The sequence below is a fragment of the Elgaria multicarinata genome, chromosome 2 (assembly GCF_023053635.1).
Source record: "Elgaria multicarinata webbii isolate HBS135686 ecotype San Diego chromosome 2, rElgMul1.1.pri, whole genome shotgun sequence".
Taxonomy (NCBI): Eukaryota; Metazoa; Chordata; class Lepidosauria; order Squamata; family Anguidae; genus Elgaria; species Elgaria multicarinata.
The window spans coordinates 88,787,722-88,800,883 of NC_086172.1; the positions used below are offsets into that span (position 1 = coordinate 88,787,722).

The 13,162-nt window shown below is 41.7% G+C and overlaps 1 protein-coding gene across 2 annotated transcripts in view; it reads left to right on the forward strand.

The window, feature by feature from the left end:
- Positions 1-13,162, forward strand: part of BRSK2 (BR serine/threonine kinase 2) — a 475,468-nt gene that overhangs the window by 366,351 nt on the left and 95,955 nt on the right. For both annotated transcript variants that reach the window (XM_063117117.1, XM_063117118.1), the window contains exon 5: positions 5,118-5,234. In XM_063117117.1, the coding sequence (XP_062973187.1) occupies positions 5,118-5,234 (117 nt within the window). The remainder of the gene's footprint in view (positions 1-5,117; positions 5,235-13,162) is intronic.

Here is a 13,162-nt window from a genome sequence, read left to right on the forward strand (position 1 = left end):
GCCTCTGTGTTGGCTTTTCCCTTTTGGTTTTGCAGTGCTGAGGAATAAAAGTATGATTACAGAAAAGGCCCACTGGCAAACCTTATTAGGCTTCAGTGGTAATAAATAATGCCAATTATTCCACAGGGGAGGGAGAACATTGAGAGGAATTTCCCTCTGGTAATGAGTCGCAGGGTTCTATTTTCATCTTATTTTTATTTGGGTTATGAGAGGTTATTGGGGGGGGGCACTTGGAGAAAGTGACATAGGATTTTGCATGAATATTGATAAATGGCAATTACGAGGACCTCTTCCCTTTCCATCGCCTGGGGGCACGTCTGCTGGGGCATGCAGATGGGGCTCATAGTAATCTCTTTGTATGCATTTATGTGGGGGCAAACAGTAAAAGAATAAGAGCTTTGTTTGCATCTTTTGCACTAAAAGGAGAGATCTGATTTAAAAGACATATGTCAGGATACCATAGCAGTGGAATAAAAATAGCTACTCATGATTCTCTAAGCTGTAACTTGCTATTAAAATACCACTTGTGTACATGTGTCTTTTATTAAAAGATAGTTCAGACTTTGGGAGTCAAAAGATATATTCTCAAAATGCCAAGCATCATTTAGAAACACAGTGAAGGTGGTTGTACCAAATGGAATGCCACATTTCATGATTTCCTCCATCCTCTTAACATTCTACAGACATTTGTTCATGAGCTTCTCATGGCTTCCCAACATAGCTTCTCATTGGGACTATTTTTATTTATTTATTTATTTATTTATTTAAAACACACATGGCTGCTTCCAACATTAAAATACATAAAAACAGTTAACATTTTAAAAGCAATAAAAACATCACAATAAAATAGTGATTACAAACAATAAAACAAATAATAAAATTGACAAGAACAATAGCAGCAAGAACAGTTCTCATCATGGGAAGGCTACAGTAAAATGAAATGTTTTCAAGGCCATCTTAAAAGCCTGCAAAGGTGGTGCATGGAGGACCTCTGATGGGAGTTTGTTCCACAGGTGTGGGGCCACTGCTGAGAAGGCCCTCTCCTGTGTGATCACCCACCTAATTGCTCTCACTGGTGGGCAAATGAGAAGGCCTGATCTTAGAGTGCAGGCAGGCTGACATGGGTGAAGGTGGTCCTTCAAGTAACTTGGCCCCAAACTGTTTAGAGCTCTAAAGGTCAAAAACATCACTTTGGACTACATTTTCTATCCAAAACACCACATACACACAGGCTCTGGAAGCAGAAAGCATCACTGTTTGTGATGTATTTTTACCCAGGTATGGTAATAGAGCAAGAAGGCAGACCTAGGATTAGAACACCCTTCCTCCAACAAGATGTCCACCAGATGTGTTGGACTGCAACCGTTACCATTCCCAGCCAGCATCACCATGCTGGCTGGAATGATGGGAGTTGCACTCCATCACATCTGGAGCACACCAAGTTGAGAAAAGCTGAGTTAGATGGAAGGGGTGGAAGGAGATGATGCTCTGTGGAAAGTAGAGTGGGGAGGAGACTTGAGGAGGAGCTAAAGGCCAGGTAGGAGGTAGATGGGCTGTAGCTTCATAGTAGAGCACCTGTTTTGCATGCAGAACGCCCCTGTTTCAATCCCTGGCATCTCCAGGTAGAATTGAGAAGATTTCTGCCTGAAATCTTGGAGATCCACTACCAGTCAATGTTGATAATACTGGGCTAGATGGATCAATAATCTCACTCAGTATAAGACAGCTGACTGAGATGTTTGTCTGAAAGCTCCATCACACCTACGGTTTTGCCCTTGTAGTATTCCCCTTCGTTTCCATAGCGTGTGAAGCCCTGATCACTTTCACCTGTGCGCTTTTAGGGTTCATGCTTCTTTACACCTCTCCTCCCCTGCGTACCTGCGAATTGCTATTGCATCTGCTCGCAAATCTCCTTTGCACCTCCCCCTACATTTTATTGGTGGTTGGTGGTTGGACAACTCCCCACCTCCCCCTGCACTGATTGTGATGGACATGGGGCACTACTAGGTGTGCTCTGCTTTTTCCTTGGCAGTAGCTTCTCTTGTTGCTGAACAGATTTGGGAAAAACAAGGACTTCTCTGACCTATGTATTTTTTTATTGCATTTCTATACCGCCCAATAGCCAAAGCTCTCTGGGTGGTTTACAAATTTATGACAATTCAAAACAAAACAATAGTATAAAACCATAATATAAAATACAATATAAAAGCACAACCAAGATAAAAACAGCAGCGATGCAAAAATACAAATTTAAAATACAAATTTAAAACAGCAAAGATAAAATTAATTTATAGACTGTTAAAATACTGGGAGAATAAAAAGGACTTCACCTGGCATCTAAAACAATATATCGTAGGTGCCAAGCAAACCTCCTTAGGGAGTTTCGTGGATATCCCCTGTAATTCATTAAGCGCCCTCCTACACAACTTTACTCAGAAGTAAGTCCCGGTTTGTTCCATTCTGCCCTTTAAATAAATAAATAACCCACTTACCTGAGAGTAAGCCCCACCAAACTTAATGAGGCTTACTTCTGAGTCGACTTGCCTAAGCCTCCCCCCCCCCAAAGTAATAAATGAAACTGTCCCTGTACCTGGAATAAGAAAAGAAGCCCCTGCTGCAGCCCTCCCGGGATTAGTATCCTCAGCCAACTGCGGAGACAGCTGGTGCCCAAGACTTGTGGAAAGGGCACCTGGCAAACCTGGCTCCCCTCGCTGTCAAATGCGCACGCGCGCACACACACGAGCCCTCTGAGACTCTCAGTGTTCAATGGAGTTTACTCAAAGGTAAGTTCTTCCATTCCTTTGATCATGTGAAGCTGTGCATCTTCAAGTTCATAAACTACAGATCTGCAGGTTCCCTTACTCAAAAGTAAATCCCATTGATTTCATATATACATATATCCTCTGAAAGCTATGCTTTGCACATGATATGCAAACTCGCTTTTTCCTTCACCCTCTGCCATCCTAAATGGGACTAGAGCAAACTTTCAGATGTGCTGTGTGCTGCATTTCTCCAGCTTTCATCTTCCCTCTTATATGCAGCTCTGTATGAAGCACTTTCCCTTGCTTGTTCACCAAAGCCGCTGCCTTAATCCTCCTTTCCAGCTGATGTGGACACAGACCCTGGGGCATTTCAGCCTCTAGAACAATAAAAGGGTATTGTGTCCTCTGTTCACCTACAGAGGGAGGAGGTGACACCGATCATGTAAGACAAGGAACTAGAGAGATCAGCTGGAAAGGAACCAAATGAAGTTCATTTACCCTGCAATGTTCCATTAAATGCTGAGTAATTAGCATATGTTATGGGGTTTTGTTTTTGTTTTCTTTCATTTTGGCACAAGGAGGTTCTTTTTGCATATTAATTAGATCATCCAGGCTGTTGGACACTTAAAGAAATTGCAGCTAGCATCTACTGCTCCACATGTCTCTGCTGCCTTCTGCCCAAGTCTTTAGTAAATGGAGAATGAGAGACAATGTAGATGCTGCATAGATGTCCTGCTGCATTAATCTGAATTTATATTAGGGCATGTCCTCATTACTTGTTTATCCCAGAGAAATGATATCTGAACTGTTCCACTGTGGTGACAATATCTGGAAATCGGTATATTGCAATGTATTGGAAATTGCTCCAGAGTTCTCTTCTTTAGCTTATCTCATTACAAAAATATATGTGTGGATAAATGCCATGAATTTGACGTCATGATTATCAACTGACAATCTGTTGTGCTCTTGTGGTCTGTAGTATCCATTCCCCCTACCCCCAAAGTAAGGGGTTTTTAAGTGAATGGTTGTTGTTTTTCAGCAGTGGTTGTGTTGTATTATTTTTTTGCTCATATTCCATATTTGCTCATATTTTTATCCCAAGAGTTTTCAAGAGGAATGATGATGTAGAAAATACTAATGATGCTCATTTATAAGAATGCTTTCCAGGTAGACATAATTCTGACCCCCTCCCCATGGGTAAACCAAACCATGCAGGATCATGCGATAGCCTTCCCCAGCCTTCCCCATAGCCAATGACCATGTTGGCTGGGAATTGTGGAAGTTGTAGTCCAACGTATGTGGAAGACACCAGGTTGGAGAAGATCGCCTTACAGGGAGGTTCTCAAGGGATCACCAGCAGGTGCTCATTTCTAAGTTGAGCTACTTTTTGTATGTTATTACTTTCATGTCAAAATATGCAATTTCATCAAACAGGTATGGGCTACTTCAGGTACTGTACAGCTCTCTGGAGACTTTGAGAACTCACTGGGACTTTTACATAGCACTTTGTAAGAAATCCAGTTCTCGAATGAAAAAAGGGGGGAATTTTGAGCATGCTGTATAAATCACACTGAGAAATGCCAAAACTAAAAAGACAATTTCATCTCAGTTCTCCTCATTATCATAACCGTCCTCTTACCTGAAATGATTGGGATCAGTAGGGAGCTGCCCATTGGGACCTATGCTGAAAAAATTAATGCCTTGCTACCAGAGTTATCAAAGGCTTCTGAAGAATCTTCTAGGATTAATAGGACACTATTATTATAACTGTACTCACCTCTGTAGACTGAAATCCAAGCTGGTAGAGATTGAGAGAGCCAATAACAACCAGGTGATTCTGAAGCTACAAAGAAACCAGACTTCACAATCCCTCCCACTGCCCCCCAAAGCATTGAGTGGTTGTTATTTAAAGAGTGAGTTCAAGTGAAGGCTGTAGGGTGGAGGGGAACTGATAATTGCATCACTTTGCCTCAGCTGGCTTTCACAAGGCAGAGTGGGCATGGATTTGAGTCTCATTTCTCAACATGTACATAGATGGTGCTATATAAATAAATAATAATAATAATAACATTTTTATTATCACTCTATCAAAGAGAAAAAAGTCAAGATTGCTTCCAATCAACAACCCCAAACCATCAATTCTTAAAACTATTTAAAAGTAGTGTCCCCTTTCCCCAGTTAGTCAGAACAGAAGGTAACATGGCATGAAGTGGCTCTGAAAGACTTACTTCCTCCTAGGTCCAAAAGGAAGCCATTCCAAAGGAAACAAGCCCCGTGTTTGACATGTGTGGCAATGGACATAAGGAGGGGGAACTACTCTCTGTCTTAACCCATGATCTGACCCTGTCTTTACAGCCACAGGGATTTAAAACCAGAAAACCTTCTGCTGGATGAAAAGAATAACATCCGGATAGCAGACTTCGGGATGGCATCACTGCAAGTCGGGGACAGTTTACTCGAAACAAGCTGTGGGTAAGTTACACTGAGGTCATAAAGCAGCCATGGTTAGCCAGTCAATGGATAAGATGGTTAGCCTGCGATGGTTAAGCCAGTCACCTGGAAAAGAGCCTTCAGTGTTGTGCCCCCCTTTTCTCTGGAGCCCCATTGCCTCTGGAGGTCTGACAGGCACCCACAGTGGGTTGTTTCTGGTGCCTCCTGAAAACATCTGCATTCCCGGAAGCCACGGTTTTTATTGGTACTCTGTTTTTTAAAAAATAACTATTTTTAATATTGTATTTTGTTTCTTTTATTGTTTTATCATTTCTTGTTCACCATTCCAGAATCTGTTTAGATGTGGAGCGGTATATAAAAGCTGTAAATAAAATAAAATGAACAATATTACTCATTATGGCTTCCAGGTTCAGAGGCAGAATGTCTTGGGAGTACAAATGGTTGGGGGACATGAGCAGGAGAGAATGATGGCCTTCGTGCCCTGCTTGTGGGCTTCCCAGAGGCACCTGGTTGGCTATTGTGGGGCACAGGATGCTGGATCAGAGGGACCTTTTACCTACCCAGCAGGCCTGTTCGCATGATCATGCAGGGCTCTGCAGTTATGTTCAGTTCTTTCCCTTTTAAAGGAGAGACTGTTTCCCATATCTAGCTCCATGCTGTAGAGGTTGTACTGCTTTACTGATTATTCTTGTGCCAAGGAATAATGCAATATGGCTGGCCTTCCTGGTGTTTGAGCACATCGGCCAGGATGTAGAAGGGGTCAGGATGGCAGAGCAGCAGTGGCACCAGGGCAACCTGTTTATGCAAAACAGTGTATAGGTGTGCAATTCCCATTGCCTACAGAAATATTTACCTATCAAAGATGATAAATCCTATATGTTAGCTTGTCTCCTGATTTTATCCATTCCTCATCTCTACAAGAAACTGTTTACCTCAACTTCCTATAACAAATCACCTCCACTTCCTTCCAATAAGCACAATGCTTTCAAGCTAGGATATCTGAGTTTTTAAAATGGAAGGGATATGGAGAGGTTTCCACCGAAATGTGTGTGCTTTTGATAAAGTGGCTTCCACACTTTTGCAAAGTTCCACTCATAGTGGGCGAGAGTGGTATGCAGTAAACGAACGAAACCGCCTACGCAAACCTTACATAACAGTTCTTTAAAAACAAAACAAGAACCCACCATAACAAACAAAGATTTGTTTTCCTTTTTGATAAAACCTCTCATTTCGTACCAGATATGTACAATAAACTGCAACCTTTAAAACCCTAGAGGTCTGTGCTTCTATAAGTTTCAACTTAAAATATCCTCTCCAAAAATAGAAAGCAGAGCCATTAAATATATTTTCTAAATCCCCAAAGACTATAACAGCGAGGATTTTCCCTTGTGTTTAGACTACTATGGAGACTCAAGTACAGGTTTCCCCAAGGAGTTTATACTTGTTATTTATGGTATATTCTGTATCCTGCTGCCACCTACTGGTAGCAATTAGGATCAGCCTTATTGAATACTGCTGTTGTCATCCAGTAAACCTAAGCAGCAGTTTCCAAGGAAAATTGTTGCAATGAATTCTGGGACATAAGCAGTCTGGTTGACATCAATGATATGTACATGAACACATGCAAAGATTTGTAATTTTTGTTACTGGTATTTAACTTGCTTCTCGAAGCTGCAAGCCCCATAGGTTGAAACAGAGCCTGTGAAAGGGCAAAGGAAGGAGGGTTTGTGAGACCCATATTTCTAGGATGTCTTTGCCTCATACATTCTAAAACACCCATCCAGCAGAAATAAATCTTCCCCACATCTTTCTTTCTTTCTTTGTAGCAATATGTCCAGCTATGTCCCTATCTAGACAGGAATCACCTGGCTTCGGTAGTCTGTGCTCTCATAACCTCCAGGTTAGATTACTGCAAGATGCACTGTGTGGGGCTGCCTTTGAAGATGGTTCAGAATCTACAGCTTGTGTAAAAATGCAGTGGTCAGACTGATAGCAGGGACCAGAAGGTCTGGCTTGCATTGGCTGCTTGTACATTTCCAAGTCCAATTCAATAGGTTTGGACCTATGAAGCCTTACGTGGCTTGGGACTGCAATACACCAGTCCTGGTATGAACTACAGTGAACATCTGAGGGCCTCCTGCTAGAGAGGTTTGAAAGATGGCAACAAGGGAGGGGATTTCCTTGGTATTGGCCCTGTGATTGTGGCATGCTCTCTCTATTTTTAGCACAAGTGAAGACTTTCCTCTATTCCTAAGCATTTGAGGGTATATAATGGGGCTTCTTAATTTAGTTGTTTTACTGGCTCTTGGCATCTTGGATTGTCTTTAACTGTTTTAAAATGTTTTCACTTTTTGTGTGTTTTATCCCTTGTTGTGAGACACTGAGCTCTTTTTAGAAAAAAGCATCTAATAAATTTAATTTTTAAAATAATAAATAATTGTTTTGTAAGCCTCACAGAGGCTTACAAAACAACAAGAGCAAAATAATAATATATAAAATGTGCATAACAGAAGTAACCAATTTAAATATTTGCCATATAAACACATTTTTAAAATGTACATATTCAGATCATCCAGTAGATTCACATCTATTAAACCAACTCCAGTTCAGCATCTTAAAGCCCACCTGAACAGAGAAGATGCAACCTATTTCCTGAATGACAAGAGTTGTCGAAGGGGCTTTCCTTGGAAGGGAGTTACACACTAAGGGCACCATCACCAAGAATCTTAATAGGATTTGATTATATTTAATCTGAAGGCATGAAGAGGAGCTTGTGAGAGAAGCTTCTCCTTCAGATACTCTGGGTCCTGACCATTAAAATGTGTTAGGGCATGGAAATGGGGAACATGACTTAGTATTTTATAATTTATTTATTACATTTCTTTATCACCCCACAGCCAAAGCTCTCTGGGCAGTTCACAAAACAGAGTTAAAATCATAAAAATATGAAATCATAAAACATAGTACAAAAGTCTTTTTAAAAAAGAAAAGAAAAAAAGAGTAGAATAGAACCAAAAACCAAGAAAAGAACCACAGTAAAACCAAAAAATGGCACTTTCAACACTACAATACACTGAAAGGGTCAAATTTATCTTGCACATAAGTAAAATTTTACCCTTTTAGCACTACTGACCACAAACTGACAATTAATGAGAATGGGGGTGCCCTGTGGACCCCCCCATACCTGCCCACCCATGAACTGTAGACTAATAGAGATGATGCTCCATTTCATTGCTTTTTGTTGCTTCCGTTCTACTCATACCCTTACACCTTTTTTCATATGGAAACATCTTTGTAGTTCTATTAAAGCATTATCTTTCCCCTTCTTAAAAAAAAAATCACTTTCCAATTTTAGATTCAGTAGTAGGATCATTCAAGTTCCTAGGGAACTACACAGCAGGTAATATAACAGATGGCAGACAGCCCTGCCTAGAATCTCAGAGGGCAAATGTGCTGTCTATGGGCAGTGCTGGAATTCAAACCTTGGTGCCTGAAGCAGAACAAACCCCCATGTTGCTGCCTTAAAATGCACTAATAAAGCAATCAATGGAATGGAAGAGACGTGTGTATAATAAACAGAACACAGCGACTCTGCAATCCCCTGCTTTGCAGATACATTTTAAGCGCAATCACTAGACCTCCATGTGAGCTATTACACCACTTCATTAATTCTCCTGGCATGTGGCCCAGCATGGCTGAGACTGGTGCCTTATGATGTATCTGTTAAGGAGGGAGGGAGGAATGCGCAATGTCATGCCATGCAACTGAAGATGTGCGTGTGTGAGAGGAGGGGGGACTACAGACAGCATCAGAATTTTGACCCACTTTCTCTTGAGGTTCTTACTAAACCAGCATCAGAGCTTTTGACGGCAGCAGTTTCACCTTTGATTGGTCCTCAGTGTAGAGGTTATGCTTTGAGCCATTTTTTAAAACGTAAATCATGAATGAGCCATTAAATCTTAACAAGTGCTGTGCTCAGAAGTTGATTTCTAGCATTATTATTTTTTAAAAAAATCTGTGTTGGATAACAGGATGAAACTTAGCACATGCCATTGATGGCCACAAAAGGAGTCTCCAGTTAACTTTCTCTGGTGAACTGTAGCGATCAAATGGTGTTTGATGCTGCAGTGAACCAGATACTCTGCATTGGTGTAGTGTGAAAGTTCAAATGTTCAGTTAAAGACTGCTCTATACAGATCAAGCATGCCAATCCTAGCATCGACTTACAGAGGTTTGCGTTAGGTCATCCACCTCTGGTTGGCTTCATGTGGCCTTGAACATTACCTTTATGCATCTACTCATTCACACACACACACACACACACACACACACACACACACACACACCACCCCTTAAATTCTCTCTCTCAGTTTTGGTATTTGCTGGGAATTACTCATTAGATCAGCAGATTGTTTGCTCTAGCCCTGATGGCTACAGATAAAAACATCCCTGGAGGAAATGATAAAAAGTGCAGTCTTGATTGTTTTTATATTTCTTCGAAAACAGTGAATAGGGAAGGTGGGGAGGGGAAACAGACTATCTGCTTCATTGACATAATTTGTCACTCGCTGATGGCATGTCAAGCCTTCATTTTAATAAATCCCCCATTACTGGAACCCTCTATTGCTCTCATCTTCATAGGGAGGGAGGGACAGTTTTAGACATGTGTGTGTGAGCACACACACACATGCAACAGATCCCAGAGGGCAAGATATGTTGTATTTCAGGTTTTTGGGGAAGATGGCAACCCCAGCAGCTCTGCTTCCTGTAGAAATTGCATAGCCAAACAAGTTTTGTGCTGGAAAGCTGGTCTCTGAAGCACAGGGGTAATTCGGCAAGTCTTTGCATTTCTCCAAGAGCCAGGGAGGCCCACGAGCAAACAGCAGAGAGCGGGTGGAACTGGGGAGTTGGCATGCTGCAGCTTTTATTAGTTCAGATTTCTTCATTCTCTCTCTTGCCTTTACCTTCCGGGCAAAGAAAATTCAAGGCAATTAAATGCTGAGAAGGCTCTCCCATCTGTCCCAAAGCCACTTCTCCCCTGCATGATGCTTTTACGATATTGCAGGTTGCTAGTCATAGCCCCCAAATGCTTGGTTGTCATCAAGGGAAAAGTCAGTATGGCTTTGTTATGAAAGCTGGGGCAAAGGAATGTCTTGTTCCTCTTCTGCTGCAGACTCAGTTTTGACCTGAATTTAGCTTCATTACTACCACTGCTGTAATCATGGGCTTCTTTTCTCTCATTTCCAAAGCCTCTTTGGAGCATAGACCATCATGTATCTGGTTGCAAGACAGAATCAGAGAGTTTATACTGAATATTGGCTAACTAAGACTGGTTTGGAACTGGTTTGACTGTCAAATCACAGAAATTAATGTTTCATAAAGGTGCTAAAACTGCTGTGGTAGAGAACCTTAATCTTCCACATAGCTACAGTTCCTGAGGGCTTGTCTACATGGGCGCTTTTCCTCATGTAGCTTCGGAGTGGCAGTAGGTTATCTACCAAGTGATCCAAGTGATCCAGGGTCAAAGCCCCAAAGCTCCACACTAAAAAGTTGGGTACTTACCCCCACTTTTTTTAGCTTGGAGCGAGGCTCTGCAGCTCTGTGGAGCCTTGTTAAGAATAAATAAATAAAATTTAAAGGGGGGTTGGAAATACTACCAGGGAGGGAGCGCCCCATTCCTCCCCCTTGTTTCCCCCTCCCATTTACCTGTAAATGTGATCCTTTGCATTTACAGCTTAAAAAAACAACACACACACACACACACACACACACACAAGTCAGTCCATTTGTTTTTTAAAAAAATCCCACTAACCTTAGAAGAGGGGGCACGGATGCTTCCAGGCGCCCCGGGCCTGCCGCATGAATGCTTGGGTGGGCGGGCATAGCAGGGACAGCGGTGCCAGCGCCCGGAAAGCCCACAACTGTGCTCCTTCTAATGTAGATGGTCAGAAGGAGCGTCAATGCAGAGCCTTGCGCTGCCATGCGCAACATTCCCAATGTCATCAAGATGAGGGCTGGGTCATGAGAAACCTGCCAAACAAACAGACATGAAACTGGTTTAAATGTATAGTGTAGAATAGCCTTGATTTCCTTATTGCAGCTGCTCCCCTGCACTTTTCAGATAGCCAGGATAATGGAGATTTACTTATTTATGTAGTTTGTTGTGGGGCTATGGCTATGACATATATCAATCTCTCTGTTTCACATACACAGACACATATATACATACTATTACCACATATTCTTGATCACACATGTATGGAAATATTATGATCTTTTCGAGAGATGTGGTGTGCACACAGAAGATTGTACACTGAGCTAGACACAGTGGGGAAATTAGCTCAGGAACAACTATGAAGATTAAAGCATATACATTTTATTTTATTTTATTTATTTATTTATTTATTTCATTTCTATACCACCCAATAGCTGAAGCTCTCTGGGCAGTTCACAAATTTTACCACCTATGTTTGCAGAAAGAAAATTATGGTTAGTCCACCACTTCTAGGACTGGACCAGCAGACGATTCCTTTATGATTCCCAATAACAGTGCTCAAACAAGGGAAAACAGAGGTGGGTAGTTATGGTTTGCCAAATAAGGGTAAGGGAATGTAGCTAAGGTAATGGGGAGTCAACATGCAGGAGGCCTAGGCCCAACGGGGAATGCTTGAGTTTCAGTGGCACAGAATTGGGCATGGGTGGGCAAAATGGATAGATTTTGAACGATATCAGGAGAAATAAAGGGAAATAAAGGTAGATCAGTTTTTATTTACCTAATTTAAAGGAAGCGAAAAGCAAAGGGGTTCACTTCCTTGTTTCAATTACCTGGAAATTCACTTAGGACCCTGGCTCCTAAAGGCTTCTGATCATTAATCACAATGGGTAATCATTTAGTATGAGAGACCCTAGTAAGCACAGTAGTCTTTGTTCCCATACAGCAAGGGTGGGCAACTTGTGGCCCTCCAGATGTTTTGGCCTACAACCACCATAATTCCTCACCCTTGGAAGCCGGGGGGTGGGGGCATTTATAGAGAGTTACCATTGTTTGAATACTTGCATAAGGGCACATCCTATTAATTCAATTAGGGAAAAGGACACACCGGTCACGTACTTTCAGTACCTACAGTGCTAATAGCTTGCACATTGACATCAGGATCCTTTTGCTCTTTGTCAGCCTTCTGGGATAATAAAGCATAACAGAAATGGTGCTAGGATGATGGGTGGGTGGGAAGCCATGTAAAAGCCATCATGGCCCGATTTTTCAGTTACAATACAAACATAAATGGAGATAGATGTCTTTCAAAGCTCTTGCAAGTCCTTGCCAGATGATGGAGTCATTGTGGCTGCCTTTCTAGAGGAAAAGAGGTTTTGCCAGGGGATGTGGGATCCTGAAGCAGCATGGGAAGGGTTGTCTTGCCAGAACTGCCTTGTGCAATCATATACCAAATATCTCTTAACCTCTTCTGTATAGGAGAACTTCCAAGGCATTGCACCCCTTGTTAATTTGTGGAAAGGATGCTGCTTCCCTTTCAGTCACTAAAATTATTAGGGCTGGTGCTGGCAACCTATGAAATGAAAGATAGAATCTTTGTAGAGGCAGATAGAAAAAGTTTGAGCTTTTATTGCTTCCTCATTGCTTGTGTTATTCTCCTGGAAATTAACTTTCCCTCCCTTTTATTTTTTTATTTTATTTTGCACAGTTAAAAATTCGTCCTTTCTCTTATCATAGCTTAGAAAAATTAAGTCCCTGATATACAGGAATTGCTTCAGGCAAGCCAGGCTGATTGAGAAACAAGCCGCAGCACTAAGTCTCTGTGCTGCCTCGCTCAAAATCCCTCTGCTCAAAATGAGCAGTAACTATGGTGAAGTTGACACATCTATGTGGTTTGCCTTCACCTCCAACCCAAATCCCTGAAGAGGCATTTTGTACAAAAACCAGCGTAGTTGAT